This window comes from Crotalus tigris, unplaced genomic scaffold, assembly GCF_016545835.1.
Source record: "Crotalus tigris isolate CLP2741 ecotype Arizona unplaced genomic scaffold, ASM1654583v1 scf7180000024384.25900115:4084858, whole genome shotgun sequence".
In the NCBI taxonomy this organism is placed as follows: Eukaryota; Metazoa; Chordata; class Lepidosauria; order Squamata; family Viperidae; genus Crotalus; species Crotalus tigris.
Window position 1 is genome coordinate 3,742,302 of NW_024100554.1, and position 12,225 is coordinate 3,754,526.

Sequence of the window (12,225 nt, forward strand, 5' to 3'; positions counted from 1 at the left end):
ATAAGGACAAAATAAATTTTATCCTTGAATCATTGTTCTTATTATCGCTTTAAAGAATAGAGACTAGGAAGAACATAATAGTAGAAAACAGTCCTAAACAATAACAATTTATTGTTGCAGTGTTTACAATAAGGCAATGATTAACATCAAATATAATCTAACAATCCTTTCTTTTTCCCTTTCCCTTTTTCTTATAACCAGACAAAATCTATTAAATCTATTACTGATCTCTGATTGTAAAATAATAGGAAACTTTGTAGAAATATGATTAAATGTCTTTGGCTAGATATTTGGGATAGGATGCGGGTTTACTCAATGATCTCTTGGAACAAGCATCTTGTAGGAAATCTTTGAAATCTCAGAAATTAATAGTTGAAATATTATGGTAAAATTATTTAAGGTTATCAGTAAAGTGGAATTTCTTGATATAGCAGGGACACAAACAACCTGTATTAATAACTGCTGTATAGTAGTTAAAGCTTTGGACTTGGCAATGGTAAATCTGAGTTCAAATCACCACTCAGGTATAAGATTTGCTCGTTGAACTTGGACAAATTATTATTTTTCAATATAACCAACTCAAAGATTGATTGTGAGAATGAAGTTGCATTGTCAGTGCATGCCATTCAAAAATTGTCACATGTGCAGAGGAACCCAGAAATATGGCAATGATTGTATACCTCCTTTAAGGGAAAGGGCATAATGTGCCTCTAGTCTGTTCATCTTGAGCTTTAAGTGAAAAATGACATTGATTCTTAAAAATCTGCTTATGCAGCACTCAATGTTTCATAGGAAAGAAATAATTATCGCTGGTATATTCAGCAAATTCTGTTTATCTGCTTCCATAAATTTATGTGCCTAAGCATTTTTAAAACTATCGTGAAACTTAGACAATTAGAATATAAATATTCATGGAAAGGAATAACTAATCTTATGCTTCTTATACCGATGCTGCTAGACAGTCTTCTTATAAGTCTTCTTATTCTAATAATAAATATAGCAATATTCCTGGTGCGGAACACAAGTTATTTATGGCCAGAACTTTTTGAAAATTTCAAAAGAAGATAGCAATGCTTACATTGAGTTAGCTGAACAGCTTTTCAATAAAATGTCATTTTAAGATATGTACTACCTTTCTTTCTGTGAGCCTTGATGAGTAAAAGGTTCTCTCCTAAAATGAGCAGATTGGTAGTTCCAGACATACATATTGACAGAAGTGCCAACAGAAAATGGAGACTTATTGTTCTGTACTTAATAAGATAGATTGGCTTCCTTATCCTAAAGCATTTTCTTGTTGGGTTTCAATGAATTTATCCATGCTTTCAACCTAGTGTAAACATCTTTTCACTTAGCATTTAAATAGCCTTCTCCTTGTAGCAGTTCCCAACTACCATAAAAATTAAGGCCAAATTTGGAAATTTCCTATTCATAGGAAATGCCTAGGTATAATTAAAAAGTTGCCAGGCATGTAGAAAAATATTTAATGTTTATTTTTGTAGAACATTGGTTAAAAGCAGTATATTAGCAGATGGTTAGTAACTGAATGGAAAGTATAGAAATAACAGTATCCTAATGAGTGAACATATCTCCTGCTTCTTAGCAACGTAAAGCATTAATAAAAGTTGCAGATAGATGTTGTGTGTGGAAAATAATCCTGGAGAAATTTAAAAATTATGCAATAGGTTTCCCACTGAGAGAGATTACATGATCTTTTACAACAATAGAGTATTGCTTTGTTTTATTTAGAAACTTGTAGCTATTGTTTATGTTTTGATGGGTGTGCAATATATACAATATGGAGGCTTGCCATATTGTTTAGTAACTGTTTTTTTCTTGCTTTTCATTTTTCCCATTTTTGTATATTGGATAATCTTATATAAATATTCTGTGAATAAAGAATAGAAAATGTTCCGTATTCACAGAGTGGGGATGCAACATCTTAAGATAAAATGATTAGGAGCAAAACCAGAAATATTTCTCCTATAAAACGACTGGAAGCTACTTCACATCAGAATAAGTTAGCTGAATCACAGATTTGACTATTTTTTGTCAGCTAGTCTTACAATGCATAATTTTTTAGTTCTCTAAATAGGTATTATTACCAAAATTGACTTTTAAGGATTCTAATTAACAGGTACTGTGATTCAACTTAATTATTGAATTGTCTGCAACATGAATCTGTTAAAATAACTAGTAATCACAAAGGCTACTTTGACAAAACAGGAATATTGCATGAGATACAATCTAAAGAAGACTTCAAAAATTGTGGATGAAGTCTGATGGAATTTTGTTTTGAATGGAAAAGTCAGGTCTGCTAGAAATATGAAGTTTTTCTGATCATGTGTTATGGTTAGTATTAAAATGTGGTGTATTTTTATTAAATACACCATGGTATAAATCATGGTTGGCATTAAAAACATTATATAAATGTAGGGTTCAGAAATGTAAGTATGAAGGGATTTCAGGCAATCAAAATCAATGTTGGAGTGGAAATCCTGTGGCCTTCCAGGACTTCCACTTGGGATCAGCAACATTAGAATAATAAGGGAATTCTTGTCCCATAATTCCTTAATTGCTCTTGGTCTGAGTGGCTGCATTTTCCCCTTCCATTTTTCACTAGCAAGAAGCCAACATAATTTTTCCTCTAGGCTTCCTTTACGGTCTTTCTCTGTGTTGCCAGATTCTCTGAAAATCAGAAGAAGTTTGATATGTGTATACAGCAGGAAGTATATCAGCTAATTTAGAGAGACAGCATTGTCAGACAAGTATGCTCATTTCCCTTTTTAAAAAACAAATAATATCCCCTTGGGATACAAAGTAAAAAATTATCATTGCATATTTAGCTAGGCGATTGTGCTTCTCTTCTCTCACTGTGGATCTCAGTGATGCCCACCCTTGATCTGCTTTTTAAAACTTTGTAAATATTAAATTTGCTGCAGGCTCACCAGAAGGTGGGAGAAATTACCTTCTAGGCAGTTTTTCCTGTATTGATATAAAAGCATGGTAGGCATCTTCAAACATGTTAACTATCACAGACTGAGAGGGATAGATGTACAGGTTTAAAGGCTAGTAACAAATTCATTGGTGTGTACAAGAAGGTGTGTTGTCATGCACCGAACTGAAGGTATATCCTCTGATAAAGAAGAGGAGTGTAGTAAGGCCTTATAATCTTGATGAAGTGATATCACACTACTCTCTTTCTGGTTCTGGTTTGATCATTGAGTAGTTGAATTGTAGATCTGCCATGCCTGGTAGAATGCTACTTTCTCTATGAAGGAGGTAGAAGAAGGCATCTGGTATGCAAAGGCTACTTGACAACAGTTTCATGGTAGACAGCAGTACAATGATTCATTGTACTCAGATGTGATTTACCTAGTTTGCAACTTACAGTATTATCTAGAGCAGCAATTTTAAGATGTGAACTTCAGCTTCTTTATGTCAATAAAGATTCTCAGTCAGCTGGGTAGAGTCATCTGGAAATTAAGTCCCCCCCCCCAAAAGGCCAACTTCTGTTTAATTCCTGAAATTATTCAGCCAGCATGCTGAGTATTGAAGTTCATACATCTTAAAGGTTGGGAAACACTGGTCTAGAATAGTCCAATGTCATTGTGGCAAAATAATGATAATCAGCACATATTTTTATCATTTCTGCAGTAACTGGCTGATGTGAACATTCTTTGGGATGCTAATGAGGGAATAGTCAGAGAAATTTCTGTATTCTGAATGCACACTGGTATTTAAATAACTATGTTGGGTTTAAACTTTTCTGGGATGCCTTCTGGGAAATCTCAATCCCTGCTTAATTTTGATTAAAAAAATACGGCTTTTCTCCATGAAGTTTAGCTCCTGGCAGAAGTTCTGTTGTTTTTTAAAATTTAGACAGTATTTATCACTGGCCTTTGTTTACTGGATTTATAACACTCCCTAATTGACTGACTGTAACTTGAGAAAACCAGAACATTTTATGAAAATGTTCAGGTCCCATATCAAGGTTTCCCAGTTGACAATTTGGTAATATAGGCTTGGACTTTGTAGCCACTCACATTCCAGCAGAAAGCATAATGCCTCCTTTTTCTTCTAAGTTTTACATCCTTTTCCTCTTTTAGGTTGTTTTTCATTTTGCATTTCTGTCTGTAATTAATTAGGTTTATGGATCAGAATAGTAACTGTAGTTGCTCTTATGCTGATGAGTATTGAATATCAATCAGTTCAGTTACCATATGCATTTCTGTTTTTATAGATTGATAAGGTATTTTGGTATTTTGTCTTTAATATATTTGCAATGGCAATTTCTCACATACTCTTCTTTAAAGTAGAAATAATATCAAAGTAAATTGTTATTCTTGGTGAAAATTAACTTGATTTCTTCTGGAAACATTTCAGGTAGCTCCACTGAACTATGGATTAGTATGATGGAGGCCATGACTTGAAATCCCAACAGGGGAAAAAAATGGAAAATGATTTAGAACTAAAATCAGATTTAGATATGTTTCAAAGTCCAGTAATTGGCGATGGTTATCTTGGCTCTACAGGACATTTTTCTCTCTGACTAATCAGCAAAATATATGAAAATTAATGCTAAAAAACAGGAGACATCAAACAGCTTTGAAATAGATGGGGAGGGGAAATGAAAGGGTAAATAAAGGGGTTATCTTTCAAATCAACTGATACTTTATATAAAATCAGTTCAGAATAATTATGAATTTCTATGGCTGAAAAAATGTAATAGGTTGAGAAGATCATAATCACTTATATTTTGCAATTGTTCAGTCAATACTAGAACATTATTTTATAACCTGTGGTCTGTAGCATGTCTTGCACATTGCTTTAATATAATAATTGCATTCATGTTATTACTCCCACGAGGTAGAATATTATTCTTACTTTTACAGATGGGAACTGAGGCTCAGAGATAGTGACTCAACGAAGGCCAGCCAGTGAGTATTAGATTCACTTTGCATGCATGCTGAGCATTGTGAAACATCTCATTCTGTGGTTATTTCAGACACATGTGCATGACTATAGTTGCTATAAACTCATCATTTTTAATTATTTGGAGTTTCTTTAGTGGGCAAAGGGAAATCATAAGAAATTTACAACCTTAAAGCATATTATGGTGCATAATATTTAGCATGATTATTTTTTAAAAAAATAGCTGGTGAAAGCTTCAGGATTACAACCACAGCACACACAGAGAGAGCTGTGTAGTGTAGTGGTTAAGACATCAGACTAGAAATCAGGAGAATGATTTCTCATCTAGTTTGGCCAGTCATTCTCTCTCAACCCTAGGAAAATGTCAATGACAAAGCACCGCTGAACATCTTGACAAGAAAAATGACTTTTCCAGGCAATCACCTGCAGGGAATCAATATTAATTTGAGGACACATACTAATAAGAGTGATTATGCAATTGAGACTTCGGCAATAAAAGATCGACTTCGTAACATATTTATAAAGTTTATCTGGCAATAGCAGTGTTCCTAAGGAAGTCTTCCAGTATTTCAGAACATTATTGTTGAAAATGTTTTCCACACTACGAACATAGCTCCAAGTCAAAGGGGTCTGATACATTGGATGGAATGTCATCTTTATAACTGACAGATGGGAAGAAAGTCAGTGAGCCCTGAAAACGAAACTGAAGGATAGGCTTCAGTTTGAAGATCAGAGAAGCAGATGGGAGAAGAGATAGTAAGGCGAAGGGCAAATTAAAGCCAGTAAAGTGTTTTCCAGTGAGACCGGTCTATCAGGGCAGCCTGGTCTACCCCAAATATGGGACGAAGCATACTGCTTCCGCTTTCACCTTTCAGCCCCAATCTAGGAGCCTTTGCAGGCAGTTGCTTCTGTAACAGACTATTTGTGTGTTAAATTTAAATTTACCGACAAAGAATTAAAGGGAGACTAGTATAGCTATTTTGAGCTATTTAACTCTCATACCCTTCTGAGATTTGAATCTGGGCCACTTGCATGTTACGCAGATGTATTAACCTCTCCTTGCTTTGTTAGTTATACCAGGGGGGAGATTAAGTATTTTCCAGAGAGACCGGTCTATCAAGGCAACCTGGTCTACCCCAAGTATGGGACGGAGCATACTGCTTCTGCTTAAAGCCAGTAGTTTGGGCAAAGTAACCACAAAGTTCCTAAGTTTCCCATTAACACGTTCTCTTTGGAAAATAAGCACATTGCTGTATATTGCTGTATACACAAATGCATTATTTGCTCTGCCCTGTTATGGATGGGAAACTGAATAACAGAATAACAGAGTTAGAAGTGCCGCTTTATAAAATCTTACTAAGACGTCTTGGAGGTCTTCTAGTTCAACCCCCTACTCAAGGAGGAGAACCTATACTATTCCATATAAGTGGCTATCTACTTAAAAGCATCCAGTGATGGAGCAGCCACAGCTTCTGAAGGCAAACCGTTCTACTGATTAATTGTTTTCACTGTTAGAAAATTTCTCCTTACTTCTAGGTTGCTTCTCTCTTTGATTAGTTTTCATTCATTGTTTCTTGCCTTGCTTTCTGGTTCTTTGGAAAACAGGTTGACCCTTCTTTGTGGCAGCCCCTCAAATACTGGAATCATGCTATTATGTCATGCCTAGTCCTTGTTTTCACTAGACTAGACATACCCAATTCTTGCAACCATTCTTTCAACCATCCTTAATCAGGTTAGTTGTTCTTCTCTGCACTCTTTCCAGAGTCTCAACATATTTTTTATAACATGACCAAAATGTTATAAAAGTATTCCAGGTGTAGTCTTAGTAAGATTTTATAAAAAGGTACTAATACTTCATGTGATCTTGATTCTATCCCTGTTTATGCAACCAAGGATTGCATTGGTTTTTTGGCTGCTGCTGCATGCTGAACTTGAAAATCATTCTTTGTGAGACAAATAATATACTGGAACATTTCAGAGAGTCACTGGGATTACAGTGCAGGGAGAAAAGCTTAAATATTCTTGATTTTCCAAGTTTTGCAGTTTTCTTTGAGCATGCTATATATTGTTTAGTTCTGCTGCTTTTCCGTGAAGCTCTGCATGGTAAAAATCCTGTACCTTGCTAACTGCTTATCTCAATCAACTTCATCCTTAACAGTATCACTGTTTGCATATGCCTTTTGCTATGTCTAAAACTTACAAATTATCAAGTATTCTATAATCAAGATTATTAATATTCCTGTTTTTTCTTATACCTTTTCATGTCAGCTCTGCAGTAAAGAGTTGAAATAAATAGCACAAAACTATGCTCAATATTGCAATTATAATTACTGTATGAAATTGCATATCATTACAAGTAGATATAAATAAGTGTGATAACCAAACTGAATGCAAGTTTAGGTATAAAATGAGTATTGGTTTAAGGGAGAGAAGAGGGAGATATAGCAGGAGTTTGCCAGAGAATTCAATGGAAAGAAGAAAGGAGAGTGATCAAAGAAGCTGTAGATTCTGAGGGATTTATGATGAGCAACGAGGAGTAGAAAGGTCATCTTCTGAATAGCTGTTGATTACCCGTTGTAGAAGATTAGGTGATTGCTTCCTGCTGTGTAAACAGAGAATGTAAGAGAAATATAAGACAGCCTGGTTCCAGGAGAAAGCCCATTGAATGAAAGCACTTACAGCTCTTCATGAGAAAGAGCTAATAGGAGCTTGCTGGAGAAAGAGACAAGAATAAATAAAGGCCTTTCTCTGGATGGTGCCTCGGGAAGCAAGAATGAAAATGAATGGACAGGAGACTGCTATTTTTCCTCCTAATATATAATTGCAGCCCATGCAACATGCAGACTCATCCCAGCCCTTAAGGGACAGGTCAAAGGTTTGGAGAATTTAATGGCCATGCTTTAGCTACTGAAAAAGGATGGGGAGTCTAGAATAGAAACAGATATTAGACACAAGGCTCCTAGGAAAAATATTCAAGCAGAGAAACAAGGACGGTAGATGAGAATAACAACTAGAAGCAAGAGATATAAAGGATACTTTGCCCGCTATAACTCAGAAATCTTTCTCAACCAGATTCTGAGCCTTTAGGGAAATAAAAATAGATACCACAGAATAGTGGAGGGCATGATAGTTTGTAATTCAATATGATAAATGGAAGCAAACATGCTGAGTGGTTCTGTTGTCATAAGAGAAAAATCAGGGATACAGAAATGCTTCCAAGATTACCAAGACAGTTATCTTTTCCTTCTAAATGGGCCAATGGTCTACAGAGAACAGTTGTAATGTGTTGGACTTGGAATCCTTTGAAAATCAGAAATTTAGCTCATGTGGTATTCTTTGATAGAACAAAATTCAAAAGGGAATGGCTATTTATGCAAATGGTATCCCTGGGAAAGATTTGGTTTTTGAGATCATGGTCTGAGTTATCTAGATCATGGGTTGATGGATGAGATAATTTCTACCTTACATGGTCTTCTAAAAATGTACTTGGCTAAAGCATGGTGTGTTTGATTAGAAAGGCTTTAAACTGAATATAATGAGTGGAGTAGAAATGAAAACTCTGAAATGAGGATCTCATATAAGCATTTGAGCTCCCAAGAAGGCAGGAGTGTTGTTAAATTGTTGCAAAATGAAAATCCATGAATATTAGCTCATGAAATTCGCAGCCCTCATTGTCTGTATACTAATGCTTAGATTAACTTGTTTTTGAGACAAAAATAATTTAGTAGGTTTAATAGCTTTGCACCTTAGGATTGAACTTGTTAAAAACAACAACAGAAGCAATAGAAAGGAAGAATTACAAAGGTAGTCCTTGATTTATGATCATAATTTGGACCAGAATTTTCATTGCTAAGCTAGGTCATTATTAAGTGAGTTGCACCCAATTTTACAAAAGGTTTTTTTTTTGCCACAGTTGTTAAATGAATCACTGCAGTTAAGTGAATTATGCAGTTGTATAGCTCCTCCAACTTCCCCCATTGACTTTGTTAGTCAGAAGCCAGCTGGGAAGATTGTAAATGGCGATTGCATAAATACATGCTGGTTGCCACGTGCCCAAATTTTGATCTTATCATCATGGGGATGCTGTCACTGTCCTAAATGGTTTAAGTCACTTTTTTCAGTGCCATTGTAACTTCAAACTGTTGCTAAATGGAATTGCTGTAAATTGAGGACTGCACGTTGCATATAATCATTTATGTTAAAATAAATGAATGTGGCAATGTTTTAAACAACATCTGGGCTCAGATAAATGGAAGAATAAACAAAAATAATGTTTGTTGGTTTCTATTGTGGTCCAAGGAGAAGATATGGATAATGCTTTCCAAAAACAAAATAGCAGATATTTCAAAGAAGCATGATATTGTCGTAATGGGACTCTTTAATTACCTGGACATCTGTTGGGAAACAAATTCTGGCGAGCATGGTTCTTGTCTTGATGACAACGTCCTGTTTTAAAGACCAGAAGAAGACTCAAGAAGATCAGCTGTCCTTGACTTAATATTAATTGAGATTGAGTTTAAGAAATGGAAATAACAAAAAACTAGAAACGTGTAGCACTAGAGTTCTTGATTTTAAGGAAAAAAATTCTAAATGTAATCGAATACATTTCTTAAATTAGAAAAAAAAGATTTAATAAACTCAGGACAGAGATACCAGTAAGTGGGATTTGATGACAGGAGCAACTTGCAAAGGATAGCTATTCCTGTGCAAGGCAATACTAAAATGGGAAAAGCAAATCAATATATCAGATGCTTAGGGAAGATGGTACAAAGCTAACAAATAACCAAGAAAAGACAGTACTACACAACTCAAATTTTGATTCAGTCTGCTCTGACAAAAAAAAAACCACACCTATTATGTTTTCTGCTAGAACAGGATGAAGAGGCAGGACCAAAATTCAAACAGTATGATAATTTTGAATGAGCTTAAATGTCTAACATTGGGTGAACTGAATCTTAGGATATTAAAAAAAGAATTAAGGGTAAGGGAAGGCTTAGGTATAGTTTTAACTTGATTATTTCTTCGTTTATGTTGTATATATATGTGTGTGAGAGAGATAGAGGCAGAGACTATATGTATAAAATGAGAAATGATTGCATTTTTTTTCAAAAACAATGTAGGTGGACAAGCTGATTACTACATTATATCTGTTGTATATTATTGTCCGTTAAGTCCATCATAACTGGGGCATTTCAGTTATATTGAATTACAACTCACATCTTCCACAACTAGTATGACTAATGGATAGAAATTGTGGGAATTATTGTCTAGAATGTGCTGGGTATATTTGAAGAAGTTTGATCTAACTAGTATTCTAATAGGTATCATCCTTAGTGCCTTGTCCTTAGAGCCTTATCTATTGAAACTAAGAATTGAACTCAGGCTCCTGTAGTTTCAAAGTATATGATCTGTCCATCCACCAATAGTCAACCACAGTTGCACAATAAAAATCAGTTGAGAATTCCTTATCTTTCATACTTGACAAATTGGATCCTTTTGACAAGGATGTAGTGTAGAAGAATGTTCCTTATTGATCATTAGGACAACTGTTATTTTGTCAGTTTCTCTCTCTCTCTCTCTCTCTCTCTCTCTCTCTCTCTCTCTCTCTCTCTCTCTCTCTCTCTTTGCCTTTCTATCTCTCACATGCATTTTACTTTAAACCTCATGATTTATTATTCTAACGCAAGCATTAAGGCAGAAGGACATTAGGTTCTAAAACAAATTATATGCCTTTTACATTACTTCATCAACAATGCAATGCATAATTATTTTGAAAATGAGAGTAAAAATAGAGTTATTATTTTCATTTTGTAATACCAGGACAGAAAACAAAATCATGAATTCAGAGACGTGCACAGATTTGTCATTGTTTAACATCATGCACTGATTTAAGAACAGACACAATTATGAGACTATGGTCTCAGTTTTATACTTTCCAACAGAAAACCATTACTGTAATTGCCATCTACATATATTGCCCTACTTAGAATTCACATCAGAATGAAACATGACCTCCATTAAATTGTATGCTATTTAGACTGTCTCTGGTACATCCTCCTCTTCACAAGGAATATTAAAGAGATGCAACCCAGCACTTTTTCCTTTGGCAAGGATTTTCTGCTTGAAGAGGGCAATCTTATAAGTCACCCTGAAGAGAAGAATTATGTTGGCTTATTCCAGTATTCCAGAAAACAATTTCAGATTTTTGTCTATGGTAATATTAAAATAGCCCTTAACTTGGTTTAAAAACCTAATCATTCCAAATGTGAAGGGAAAAAACCTTCCAGGAGACATCTCTGCCTGTTTTGCATCTTTGCTTTCCCAGAAAAGTAGGGTTGTCCACTCTTAACTATACAGCATTCAAGAATTAATCTTCTGTTGCTTAAGAACAATTTAACCAGATCAGAAAGCCTCTTTCCCTGTCCAGGAAATTATGAGCAAGAGAAGGCAGGATCAATTCAGGGACTAAGGCAGGAGTGGCCAAACTTTTCCAGCTGAGGGACTACAGTTTCTAAATAATAATTTTCAACCTGTTGGCTGCAAAGAGTTATTTGATAGCATGGTAATGTCATTGAGCAGATTGTGACATTGCAGTAGAAGGAGCCAGAACTATTTTGGGGTGGACGTGGCTACAGTTTGCCTTGAAGAAGGTTATTATATCTATTTGCAACCCATCTGTGTGTGTTATCTTGTTTTTCAGTAAGGGTCACACAGCTATTTTTGTGACTGAATATTGCCAAATTTGTGCCCATTGGAGTCTGGCAACTTCATGCAGATCATAAGTTGCATGTTGCTGTTCATCCATCCAGCCACTTCTAATTCTTAATGATCTGATAGAGATCAGTGCAAGGACTGACTTTCAGTAGCTGCTTCTTTGAGTTTCTGTAAGCTCATGTGTCATTGGGAATAGCAATCATGTCTTCTTTTGGTCTCCTTTTCGATTAATAAGTATCAAGGTCTTTTTTTTCCAGCAGATATTACATTATGTATCCGGAAATGTCATGTTTAGCATCATTGTTATTGGTTTTAGGAAGCAACCCATTTTCCTCTAGTGCAAAAAATAATATTTTCCTTGCTCAAGGAAAAAAATTAATTTCTAATGATCCAACCTTTACAGCCATATGTTACCATTGAGCAAGCCATGGCCTTAACAATATGTGTTTGGTTCATGATGTGGCATTGTCTACATATATCATAGTTTTCTATCCCCAAATAGCAGATGTTTGTTTATTTCATTATTATGATCCCCTCCTTGTGGCTTTTTTTTTTTTTTTGAGCACAGGAAGATCAATT

The 12,225-nt window shown here is 35.1% G+C and overlaps 1 protein-coding gene across 3 annotated transcripts in view; it reads left to right on the top strand.

The window, feature by feature from the left end:
* The window catches only part of OXR1 (oxidation resistance 1), a 217,036-nt gene that overhangs the window by 51,713 nt on the left and 153,098 nt on the right, over window positions 1–12,225 (top strand). For 2 of the 3 annotated variants that reach the window (XM_039328780.1, XM_039328778.1), the window contains exon 3: window positions 4,893–4,937. The exons of the other annotated variant lie outside the window; for it this stretch is intronic. In XM_039328780.1, coding sequence (XP_039184714.1) covers window positions 4,893–4,937 — 45 coding nt within the window. The remainder of the gene's footprint in view (window positions 1–4,892; window positions 4,938–12,225) is intronic. 3 annotated transcript variants of the gene reach the window in all.